The 13,443-nt window shown below is 46.3% G+C and overlaps 1 protein-coding gene across 3 annotated transcripts in view; it reads right to left on the bottom strand.

The window, feature by feature from the left end:
* pcdh10b (protocadherin 10b) overlaps window positions 1-9,979 on the bottom strand; it is a 22,728-nt gene extending 12,749 nt beyond the window's left edge. The window contains exons 1-3 of one of the 3 annotated variants that reach the window (XM_065958594.1): window positions 7,086-9,979; window positions 5,658-5,716; window positions 5,462-5,568 (exon numbers count right to left, since the gene is read on the bottom strand). In XM_065958594.1, the coding sequence (XP_065814666.1) occupies window positions 5,462-5,568; window positions 5,658-5,716; window positions 7,086-9,434 (2,515 nt within the window). In that variant the 5' untranslated portion in view covers window positions 9,435-9,979. Of the gene's footprint in view, window positions 1-5,461; window positions 5,569-5,657; window positions 5,717-6,917 lie in introns of all 3 variants that reach the window. The other 2 variants (XM_065958593.1, XM_065958595.1) reach the window with 2 other exon arrangements.
* Between the last annotated feature and the right edge of the window lie 3,464 nt (window positions 9,980-13,443).

The following is a 13,443-nucleotide window of genomic DNA, read 5'->3' as shown; positions in this document are numbered from 1 at the left end:
ATGAATTACTGATCAGCGAGCTGTTACCACGGCGATAACCGCGAGCCTGAGGAAGAAGTCATGTGTGTGTGTGTGTGTCTGTGTCATTGCCTGCATTGATAAGATGAACTTTGCAGATGTAGGGGGGCTGATGTGGGGCCCCTGAGGGGACTCTGGGGGGCCCACAGAGGAGCGCTTTAATCCACTGAGATCATCAAGGTGAGCTCGTCACATTATCGGAATTTTAAACTTTGATACTAGTCCGGTCAAAGTCAGACGCTATCGAGACCCGCTTGAAACCGCGGCAACAGACCAGACATCCAAAGTCCTGCACGCCGTCTTCATCTCACAAACATTCTGGAAACATTTTGAGAGAGCACACAGAGAGAAACACAGAGAGAAACAATGTCTCATTGTTTCTCTCTGCGTGCTTGTCTTGCGTCTCTGTTCCACAGGTTGATCCAGATGTTCTTTATGTGGTGTTAATCCACCAGACATCAAAAATCTAAATGTCAACTGTTTCATTTCCTGTTAGGTCAGGCTGTGTCACTGAGCAGAAAGAAGAAGGTGGAAGGATGTTTGGATGCTGATGTAAAGATGATTTTTGTTCTTATGTTGAAAGCCCGTCTGAAGTTAGATTTCAGAAACTTCAGTTGTTGTTTTTTAAGATTTATTTTTGGGCTTTTTGTGCCTTTAATATAGAGATAGAACAGTGGAGTCAGAAATCAGAGAGAGAGACATACGGGAAAGAAGCCACAGGTCAGATTTTGAACCCGGCTGCCTACTTGAAGGACTACAGCCTCCATACACGAAGGGGCGCGCACACTAACCACTGAGCCACCAGCGCCCCCTGATTCTTCAGTTTGACGAACACTATGAAAGACTCTGAAGACATTTGGTGCATCAAACACGTTTTCTGTTTGTTGAGAATGATGATTTGGTTTTTTGGCAACATTTTGTTTTGGTTTTTATTTTGTTTTATTTTGTGTTTTTGTTTTTGATTTTGTTTCTGTTTGTTATTTGTGTGTTTTTTTAAATGCAGTTGCAGGTTAATATTTGATCGTCCAAAGAGAGGGGAGGCTGACGGCATCACAGCACGAATAATCGTTTTCATCTCAATGATTGTCATGATTGTGGGAAGCCAAAAGATAACAATGGAAACTGAATGGACTCCATTAATTCCGCTCCATTTTATGGCCTGAGTTAATGAAGGCCTCCTGATGAGGAACACGTACGTTATTGATGTATTTCATCTGGAAGAGACTCCTCATCCTCTCTCTGCTCTCTTTTCTCTCACAGAATAAGATACTCCTCGTGGTTTGATCTCTCTGATATTTCACAAATATCATAAAATAAAACATTTCATGAGAATCAGAGAAATCAAGAAATAGTTCCTCACGTCTGTGTAAATCTTTTTGAAAAGTTTCCTGCAGCAGAAAATTTTTAAAATAAAAACATCATGGAGGATTTTAAACATTTACACAGCACACACACACACACACACACACACACACACACACACACACACACACACTCACTGCAGCGTCTATTGGTTCATAATGTGACAGATTTGTTCATGTGAGTCCAGCTTTTGACCTTTACAGCAAATCTTCCTCTCTCTCTCACACACACACACACACACACACACACACACACACACACACACACACACACTCTCTCTCTCTCTCTCTCTGCATCATCTTTGTATCTCATGTTTTGTATAATTGCAGTATAAAAAGCTGTATTTGTGTTTTAATCCGTTGACGTGTTTGTCACAGGTGATTTCTGACTCTTTGTGACTCGTTTAGCTCTTCTTTGATCGGGAAACGAGTGAGCAGAGAGCCCCGAGCTGCGTCACATGTTGGCAGGACGATGCAGATGAAATAAAAAGCACAGACCTGAGAGAGAACAAGCAGGTGATGTAGCCGTCAAAAATATCACCTAAACGAGCGCACAGACGACACAGACGGAAGAATTATCAGTGAGCTGCAGCACGCTCGTCTGATGAGAGTTACAGTTCATTTATCTTTAGACACACACACACACACACACACACACACACACACGTTCTGTGTGTGAAATGCCATCACCCCAGAAGTAGGACAGAATGTATTCGTCCGGATCAAAGCGGAGGAGTCCAGGGACAAAAGTGATGAACTTTAAACTTCTGTTCATTTGTGTCCAAACTGTGAGCGGACATTTCAAGTTTGGTCTGATTCGGACTTTACTTTACTTTTGACCATCAAATACTCGTGTTGACAACAGGGCTGTGGAACGATGAAAATGTTTAATCAAGATCAATCGCATGTTTGAAATTTTGCATTTCAAAATAAAAAAAGTGTAGGCTTTTATTTTTAATTTTTGTCCTGTCTTAAGGTGAGAGTACTTTACTTGCTGAGTGCTTTTATTTTGAAATAAAGTAAGGAGCTTCTGGTGGAACTGAGACCACAGGGAGACACTGAGGACGACTATCTACAGTGATCCTGAAGGGACAAAATAACTTATCCCATGTGCTCTTTTTGTAAAGCGAACCGGAGCTTTAATAATAATGACTGATTGATGTCTTCTTCTCCTTGTATTAAACGCCATGATGACGGTGTGGATGTTCCAGTCAGATTTGACCTGCTGGAGTTTATATTTTATATTCTTGAGTCTACTAAGACGCTCTGATCGTCATCGTTCCTGACTTTGTGCCATGTGACCTGTCAGGTGACCTCGGGGTTATATATATAAATGTGGGGCGTGTCTCTGCTGCGTGCTGTTTGATATTTTTGTGTAAATCTTTCATGTCAACCTTCGACTGTTCGATGTTTTCCTGCACAGATTCGACCTGAGGATTTTCTTTCTTTGTGTGTTTTTTTTAAATCTGCCTTTGCTTCACATCTTTTTTATCCTCCTTTCTTCATCAGCAGTTGATCCATATTCCTTCATTATGATCGTGAGAAAAGGTCGTCTTTGATGCTTTAACTGTAAACTCAAACGGCGTGTAGCGATGAAATCCTCCGCTCGGAGAGAAAGTCTAACCTCCTTTAAAGAACAGAAACATCCTCCTCTGTCCCCGGCTTGTTTCCACACACAGTCTGACAGGCTTTCTGCCCCTCCTGCAGACCAAGTGACCCTGAATCTGTTTAGAGGCGTGAATAACGCACACACACACACACACACACACACACACACACACACACACACACACACACACACACACACACACACACACACATTTAAACTTGGGGTCGACGCCCCCACATTTTTTAAAAGCCTGACAGAATTTTTGACATTTTTGAAGATATATTTTGGATTCAAAAAATCATAAAAATTCAAATAGTAAATAATTGAATCCTCAAACTGAACTCTTTCTGAACAACACGATGAAGATTTAAACTACTGACTGGTAGTTGGTTACTGCTGGTTTAAGAACTGCTCAGAGCTCTGTGTTACATTTATTCACATTATGAAATAATCTGTCAGTAATTATGCCGTGAGGACTCAGTGGCATCAGATAGCTGATCAGACGGATCAAGACGTAACACCGCTCATGTCTCTGATTGGAAACGTCATTCTTCAATTTGTATTTATTTTGACCCCACTCTAACTTAATTATTTAATTAACTTAATAATTTAGGCTTGCATGACACCGCTGCAAACACACACACACACACACACACACACAAAGATCTTTTTTTCCTCTCCATGATATAAACATTCTTCACTGAGTATATTTCTTAACGAGGGTTTTCCTCTCCATGATTTCTGAGTTTAAATAAAGTTGTGATAATATTAAAAAGAACTGAGGCTTCAAAATAAATGTTTTTTCAAAATAAAGGGACGAAGGAGTCCATTAACAATTATCAAACACGTTAGCTCGTAGTGTGTCCTTCAGACTGAAGCTCCGGCCTGAACTCAAACACGGGCTGAAAACAAATGATCACGAGACAGTGGGGGGACGCAGGGGAGCCGTCATTTCAGGTTCTCAGAGCTGGAATAGGGGCGTCATGGGAACGGATCTCTGAAGGCCGGGACGGAGACATGAGAGGCAAAGTGGGGGAGGGGGGGGGGAGTTACTGAGAGACATCGGCACTGAGGGTGGATCCTGATGTAATAAGACGGAGTGCAGGAGTTTGTTGGTGAATTAGAATAATCGATTGTTTGTGTCTTCTTGTTCATTTATGATCTTTTATTTTTCTTGTTGTTATTGTGTGTGTAAATATGTGTGTGTGTTTCTGTCTATGTTTACGTTTATTTTCTTGATACACTCTGTAAATTATTTTCCTTATTACAGTTTTCATGAGTAGAATTGAGTCAAATACTAATTATAAAAAAATACAAAGATTACAGAATATTTGTCTTGGACTTCTTGCCGTCTGAAGAGGCCTCGATGAGGTTTGAAGATTTTTAAATCGTATCCGCGTTTTAACATAATCAAAAACAATAAATCAAACGATGTAATGTTTGGATCTTTTTAGCTTTATTTAAAAAAAAATATTTTGAGATTTCAGAAAGAGTTCAGCATCATTTTCATTTAGTCCGCCATCGTTCCCTTAACAACGACAGTGACGACTGAGAGAGGAACACTTTGACTTGAACTATTTCAAACTATAGATTGATGTCAGGCGTCAGAGCCCCCCTCCTCCTGATCACCCCCCCCCCCCCCCACCATGACGCTCGGACCCTGAGCTCATCAAAGCTCAAACGGACTCTGTGGTGTTAGCTGGCTGAGGTTCTGTTTACTGAGCTCTCTGTGACCCGTCCAGGTCTTTGACACTGACGGGGGGTGAGAGAGAGAGAGAGAGAGACAGAGCTCTTCATAACTCAGCAGGGCCCTGTTGTGTTCCTTAAGGACAGAGGAGATTAAAAAAGAAGAGGACAGGAATGTGCTCAGAGAGGAGGGGGGAGGAGGGGCAGAGGGTAACTGCATGAATGAATGCATTAATTAAATTAATGAACGAATGAATCGGCTGTTTTGTTTTCTACGACCACAGCCTGTTTGGTGGTGTTCCCAGCTCTCCGGAGCGAGCACCGCCTCATTAAAGCGCTCCTCACGTCCCCGTCGAGTCGACACACACACACACACACACACACACACACACACACACACACACACACACATACACACACACGACAGAAAGCCGCCTCATGTCAGAGGACACAAACATGACAGACCTGTTTCTAAGCTAACGGAGCTTTATCCTCGTCTGCAGGCTGAGCAGCGAATCAAAGCGCAGCAGACTCTCAGGAGAGTGAGCAGTATGTAAACGTGGAGCAGCGTCAGCATGAACACTGATTGTTGGACACACTGAAGGGCCTCAGGTGACGCCATGATGGATGTTATTAAAACCAGCTTTCATTTCCCACCTCAGCGTCCTGATGGACGCCATGCTCATCAGCCGAGCCCGCCGGGTGCTATAGATCTGCCCTCTCAACCTGTGCCTCAAACAGTCACATCAACTCTCCGTCAGAGGAGGAGCACGGCTGCAGTTCTTACCGGAGGAGTGGCCTCGGTTGGTGGCATCGTGGTCACTGTCTCCCTGCTCGCTGTCGCCGTGGCCGCTGTCTTTGGAGCTGACCAGGTCGGCCTCCTGGAACGCCGAGCTGAAACGAGACGGAGAGGACGTTAGATCAGCAGAGTGGTGTTTCCAGGGAGATGGTTTCTAAAAACATGTAGGGGGTTCTGGTCTTACCTGTTGACACGTCGCGGCCGCTCCACCAGGTAGCTGAGCTCGGCTCGCTGGTGTTTGGTCTGAAAGAGAAGGAGGCGCCATCAGAGAGGAAAAACATGTTTATCTCAGCTGTCCATCACACATGTCACTTATGATCGGTGTGATGAAGGGGGGGGGGGCGGTCTTTTCTCTAAAAGGGGGGGGGGGGGGGGGGGGGAGGGGGAGGAGTCTTTACAGATATGTTGCCAAGGAGCAGGATGAAGTAACAGCAGAGTCGCACGTCTCTGTCGTAGTCAGCAACACTGTGAGCAGTATGCTTATTGTGAACGCACCCCTCCCCCCGGGACTGTCTCACACTCACACACACACACAGACAGTCACACACACACACACACACACACACACACACACACACAGACACACACACACACACACAGACACACAGACACACACACACACACACACACACACACACACACACACACAGACACACACACACACACACAGACACACACACACACACACACACACACACACACACACACACAGACACACACACACACACAGACATAGACACACACACACAGACACTCACACACACACAGACACACACACACACACAGACAGACACACACACACACACACACACACACACACATAGACATAGACAGACAGACAGACAGACAGACAGACAGACACACACACAGACACACACACACACACACAGACACACACACACACACACACACACACACACAGACACACACACACACACACAGACAGACACACACACACACACACACACACACACACATAGACATAGACAGACAGACAGACAGACAGACAGACAGACACACACACACACACAGCAACCAGCAGCCTCTGAGCCCTTCTTTTTCTACATTACTTTGATTTTTTTTTACATGTCAAAGCAGAACATAAACATGCACTATGCCCCCCCCCCCCCCAGGAGCTGCAGGAAACATGTCAACCCGTCTCATCACTGTGTTTACTGTAACACCCCCCACAATCCTCTCCTGCAGACGGCTGCAGCATTTTGTCATCGCCCTGCATGACTCTGAGCCAGGAGGGGGGGCTAGGGATGGAGATGGCTCCTCTGAGCTGGCGGGGGGGGGGGGGGGGGGGGTTAGGGATGGAGATGGCTCCTGGGACCGGATCTGAGGGGGGGGTCCTGAGTTTGACCAGGATTCAGACATGCTGAGGGGCTCTGAATGGAGGGGGGGGGGGGGGGTTACACTGTAGGCACAGAGGGACTCTTACCTCATTGGATAAAATGCTGCCGTTTGATATGATGTCAGGCTGCTGGTCAGTGTACCCTGTGACTACGGCCCCGCTGCACGGGTTGTGCTCCGTGTCTGAGCTCCGTGATGGACTACACGGCTTTAGGAACATGAGGTCGGTTTTGGCGGACTCTGGAGTCAGACATACCTGGTAGCAATAGTTCTGGTTTTGGTGGTGTGAGCCGAAGCTGCCTGACTCCTCCACGGGGACCTGTGCGGTCCCGGCCCCGCTGACGTTACCCGCGCTCTGAACCAACATGATGTCCGACTTGCTGAGTTTCTTCTTGCGGGCGCGGCCCCCCCTCGAGCAGCAGGTGGTGCAGCCCAGGCAGCAGTCGCTGGTCAGACACGTGTAAATGTTCAGCTTCTTGTCCTTCTGGCAGCGCACGGCCAGCACGATCATGACCAGCAGGAAGATGAAGGAGACCGAGCCCAGGGCGATGATCAGGATCAGGGTCAGGTCCAGGGTGCCCTCTTTGGCCTTGGCGGCGCCCCCCCTTTCCCCGTTGCCCCGGCCCTCCGCCACACTGTCCACCAGCACCACCATGACACTGGCGCTCGAGGACAGAGGCGGCTGGCCGTGGTCTCTGACCTCGATCAGCAGGTCGTACAGCTGGTGGGGGTCTCGCTTCACCGAAACCCGCCGGGCAGTCCGCAGCTCGCCGGTCCTCCAGTCCATGCGGAACATCCCGTTCTCGTTGCCCCTCTGGATGCTGTAGGACAAACGTGCGTTCTCGCCGTCATCCCCGTCCATGGCCACTATGCGGGTCACCAGGTAGCCCGGCTCGGCCGACCGAGGAAGGGGCTCCTTTGCTGTGCCGTTCTTCCCTAGAGGGGCCAGAACCAGGGGGGCGTTGTCGTTCTGGTCCACGATGATGACTTTGACCGTGGCGTTGGAGGACAGCTCGGGGGTGCCGGCGTCTTTGGCCTGCACCATGAAGGTGAAGTCTTTGAGCTGCTCGTAGTCAAAGGAGCGCAGCGCGTACAGGTAGCCTGTCTCCTCGTTGATGGACACATAGGTCTTCACTGACATGCCCTGGATTTCAGTCTCCAAGATGGAGTAGGTGATCAGAGAGTTCTGACCCACGTCCGGGTCCAGGGCCGTCACCGCGTGGATGTACGCCCCTGGCACGTTGTTCTCAGTCACATACACGTCATAGATGGGCTGCGTGAATGTGGGCGCGTTGTCGTTCTCATCTGACACCTGGACCCGGATGGACTTACTGGTGGCCAGAGAGGGTGTGCCTTTATCCCGCGCGACCACCGTGACAGAGTAGGAGTCCGCCTGCTCCCGGTTCAACGGGCCGTCCGTCACGATGGTGAAATAGTTCCTGAAGGAGGATTTTAATTTAAAAGGAACGTCTCCGAGGATTTCCACGTGAATCTGTCCGTTCTCCTCCGCGTCCCGGTCCGTCACACTGAGCAGCGCGATCACGGTCCCCGGTGCCGCCTTCTCGCTCACAGACTCGGTGACGGTGCTGAAGGTGATCTCGGGCGCATTGTCGTTCAAGTCGCTGACTTTAACGAGCACTTTGCAGTGCGCGGGGACGGCGTTCGGACCCATATCTTTGGCCTGGATGAAGATCTGGTACAAGCTGCTCTCCTCGAAGTCCACCTCCCCGCGCACCTCGACGCGCCCGGTGCGCGGGTCGATGCTGAACAGATCCTTGACACGGCTGGAGATGTGGTTGCTGAAAGAGTAAACGATTTCTCCGTTTAATCCCTCGTCCATGTCGGTGGCGTTCAGCTGGATGACCAGTGTGCCCACCGGCGCGTTCTCTGACAGATTCACCGTGTACACCGGCTGCTCGAACACTGGCACGTTGTCGTTAGAGTCCAGCACTTTCACCACAAGCAGCGCGGTGCCGGTCCGTGGAGGCTGACCTCCGTCCACCGCGGTCAACACATACCTGTGCGCCGCCTGCTGCTCCCGGTCCAGCGGCTTCTCCAGAACGAGCTCCGCGAACTTGTTCCCGTCGCTCTGGGTCTGAACATCCAGGTAGAAGTAGTTATTCGTGGTGATGTCGTACGTGCGTAAAGCGTTCGAGCCCACGTCCGGGTCGAACGCGCTCTCCAGAGGGAAGCGGGTCCCCGGAGTGGCGCTCTCGGAGATCTCTACCGTGATGTCAGTCTCCGGGAAGCTGGGCGGGTTGTCGTTAATGTCCACCACCTCGATCTCCACGCGGAACAGCTCCAGCGGGTCCTCCAGGAACACCTCCATGTTGAGCTGGCAGCTCGCGCTCTGCTTACAGATCAGCTCCCGGTCGATTTTTTCATTAACGAACAGGACTCCATTCTCAAGATTTACCTCCAGGTACGGTGTCCGGGAGTTGGGCACCACCTGGAAGCGGCGCGAGGCCAGTTTGGTAAGGTCCAGTCCCAGGTCCTCGGCGATATTCCCCACCAAGGTGCCGTGGTCCGCCTCCTCCGGCACAGAGTAACGAATCTGAGAGAACACTCCATCCGCGATGCACAGCGCGAGCAAAAGCACAATCATCGCCGGAAAAACAAGAGCACTTGGGTAAAAAAAAAATATGATATTAAAATTATTATCCCCTGTTCACGCACAAAATGTCAATTTCCATCACCCATTTAAGTCGGCACGCAGAAGTCTCCAAAATGCGTAAAAGTCTCCAAAAACGTCTAAGGCATCCGGGGAAGTCTGTCCCGTTAAAAAAGAAACATTTTGGTATTTTAAAGGGATTTAAAATCAGCTGAAGGTATTTTTTCCCCCTCTTTTAGCTCCGCTGTGTGATCAGACGCGTCCGAGAGAAGCTGCTGCGCACATTCCCGTGAAGCGCAGCGCTGCCGGAGTGAAGGAAGCAGCCCGGAGAAGAGTTGGAAAAACACAAATCATAATCCATAGAGGAGAAAGAAGAGCTGCATGTCGTGTGTGAGCTGCTCCTGGGCTCACATTCACTGATCTCCTGCTAGTTTAACGGCTCGGTGTCCTCCCGGCGCCCGTCTTCTTCTCTGCGCTCTCCTCCTCTCCACTCCACACTGACGCTCCAAACTCAACTGTTTGCTTTTTTCCCGCATCGCGCCTCCCCCTCGCAGCCCCGCGGCTGTAAATCACGTTGAGAGCTCTCTCCTGATTGGACGGCTGTGTTGCTTGTCACTGTCCGCTCGGCCCCTGCCTCTCTCAACGCCTCTCGGTGTCTCTCTGCCTCCCTCTCTGAGCCCGGACGCACCAGGAAAGAGAGAGAGAGAGAGAGAGAGAGAGACGAGAGAGCGATGGACAGTAATGACTTTAACCCCTCAGCTGCCGAATCCCGACCACACTCCCCAACTGTTAAAGGCATCATCTAATGAACACATGTGTGATTAAAGTGAGGAGGCGGGTGCTGGGGGTAAGGGGGGGGTCTTGTTGACTCGGTGCCGGGCCTATGTGGGCTTCGGGACCGGCTGGTCGAACCGGGTTAATGCATGCAAATGTTGTGATATGTATGCAGGAATCATCCGCCATTCACACGCTGCTCTTAAGGCTGTGCGCTATAATTACAGCCAGCAGAAGTAACGTTATTAACTCTCCTGCAGACTCACACACTCACAGAGAGGCAGGGACAGCAACACATCCGCGGAGCGAACACGACCCCTAGCGGCAGAAACGAAAACCAGAGTCTGATTTACATCAACGACCATTAAATATTCGGTCTGTAAAATGATGTTTAAGATAATTTAATAAATATTCCGGTGACCGTGGAGGGACAAAGGTGGAGCTTGAAGATGGAAACTGACACCCATTATTGTTTAAGAAATAAATTAGATGTGATTCTCAAAAGGGCCACAGACTACACCTCCAGACCTGCAGCTCTGTTCTCTGTGCTCCTTTAAAAACAAGACAACATGCAGCATGTATTTTCCTTTTATTCATCGATATAAGAGGACAAAAACATGTTTGCAAAGTGACGAAAACAACTCAACAAATATCTGTATTACTACATATTTATATGTTTTGTGGACATTATGACCGGGACAGGTTAGAAAGCAGTTTGATTGTTTAACACATTTAAAAGACAGACAACAAAGTTAAAAATAAAAACAAATTAAAGTTTGATTTAATGCCATTAAGCCAAAACAATTAGCCAAAACATGACGATTAAATCTGGTGTTTATGAAGCTAAAGTGTCCAAAAGGTTAAAGTGCGTTTAATGTCATCTGTTTCAGTAGTGAAGTGCAGAATTTAATAAAGAAATAAAAGAAAATATAACCGATGCAGCCGTAAAGTTTCTAAAGGCATCATGGTGTTCATATCTTTTCTCTACTTACTGTTTTATGCAGATCTGGTGCATTATGGGTAATGTGTGCTTCTCTGTCCACACCAAGGGGCAACCTCCGGTCTCGAAAAATGAAGCCAATGCGGAAGTACAAAAAACTGCAGTTCCTCGAGGTTCCGCTTGAGGCTGGCTGCAGAAGTGCCGGAAGTGCCATAAGCCCACAGCCAAAAAAGCCTGTTTTTACCACAGGAATCAACATGTTTACAGCCTGGTTCAAAAAACGAGATATATCTGATAAGTTGACGGCCCCTTCTCCTCACACTGTGGGGGGGGGGGGTGAATTTTTTTATAACTCATTGGATTTTATTCTATTAAGGAAAACGACTATGCCCATATAAGGGTTGTGGCAGATTTGATTGACAGCTCTGCGCGCTGCATCTGTCTGTCAGGTCAGCAGGTCAGGAGGCTAACAGCTTGATCCGTCTGATTTCTCCTCTTTTTTACTTCGTTTGGAGAGTTTGTTTAACACATATCTGACAACATACACGACTTGCTGTGCGGTTAACAGACCATCCAAGAAGTTGATGCTTCAGTTTTTTTCGGTAAGTGATATAGTAGTGTTATATTTACTGCTTACTCATGTGTCAGTATTTATATTTACGGACCTAGCTTGTTTAGCGTTAGCTTGTAAACCAGTCGGCTAACTGTGTAGCTCATTATTTACGGTCAATGGTTTAGAAATGTTTGTTGTTAAGATGTTGTTGTTGAAAATAGTGAGTTTGTGTGATGTTAGAAGCTAAAGGTTCATCTCGGTGGTTAACCACAGACTGTAAATATGGTTATCTGACGTTATGATGAATGTTATACTCCACGTAAATGTGGACATTAAAAAACAAACTTTGTGTAGTAATTATCCGTCAGTAACATAAACTGAACTGAACCTAATGTGCTGTGTAGGTTATAGAGGATGACATTAAAGTTACATGGTTGATGTAGTGTCTTAAGATTTGAGCAAACTGTTAACAAATAAAAAAAAAAAGCACTTTGTAAGAGCATCTGTAACCATTAAGAACTATATTAATAACCATATTAATTTTCACTGAACTCATACACAGAATATAGAAGTAGAAATATAAAATTTAAATAACATATGGAATGAAAATAAGATATAAAGCACATAGATATAAAGTATAAGAAATAGTTTGAAGAATACAGCCATGTACTGAGCTCATGTTAATAATACATGAGTTACTGTATGTTCTGTACTAAAGCACAGAGAGTTGGGACCTGTTACTGATTGAAATAATTCAGGTTATATTTGTTTCATGTTAAGATGAAGTACTATCCACAATAAACTGCTTAATTTTTCCTCACAAAATCTGAGACCATTTGATGTGGAATATCATTGTGTGAGTGAGTGAGAGAGCTGAAAACAGCATGATTACAATAATGTTTATCTTCTTAACTTTGAATAGATGTTGATTACCTGAATACTGTACTTTTGTTGTCTGGGTAGTACACTGTTGAATTTATAAATGTACTCTTACACACAGATGAATACAGAAAAATAGATGAGAACAAAAAAAATGATTTAATGAATAACTGCTATTTTCTCTCTTTCTTTGTCATCCTGAAGACCCCTCACTAAAAGTCCATGTTCTCCTGGATCCATGTCACATGCTTGAGCTTCTTCTGAATGACATTTCAACAGTCAAAGTTCTGCTGAGAGAAGATGTCCAGCAGATAAGACAGCAGTACATGAAGGAGCTCCACAGGCTTCAGAAGAAGGAGGAGGGTTTGCACCTTGGAAGACTGTATTCATGCTTCAGCTGTTCAAATAAAACTAGATCTCCTCCAAACAACTTGCAATCAAACCATTTTCTTCCCATTTTAAAACCCTTTGTCCAGTTTAGATGGATAGATTATTATGTGATATTGATCTGGGAAGACTACATTTCTAAATCATTTTTAACTGTTTTTATTCACAAGTTATTGATCTTGTTTACTCTCCATGTATCTTGATTTAAGAATGGGGCTGTGTTTAAGGGCATATTTTTGCAATGACTCTGTTCCATCCCATTTTCAGAAATCAACTACATTAGTATTTGGTAAAAAAAATGTCAAAAGAAGAAAAAGTTGTGTAAAAGTAGACTTCCTTCCCTTAGCTATTGAGTTGAGCATTAATGCACATTTAAGTCTTGTTATTTCAAATCTAAAATGTATACTCATAAGTAGAGACAAAGGAGTGGATTTATATAGACACATTTATTTAATCTGAAAAACTGCATT

This window comes from Labrus bergylta, chromosome 9, assembly GCF_963930695.1.
Source record: "Labrus bergylta chromosome 9, fLabBer1.1, whole genome shotgun sequence".
Taxonomy (NCBI): domain Eukaryota; kingdom Metazoa; phylum Chordata; class Actinopteri; order Labriformes; family Labridae; genus Labrus; species Labrus bergylta.
The sequence above is the reverse complement of the archived record's forward strand: the minus strand, read 5'-3'. Positions and strand labels throughout refer to the sequence as shown.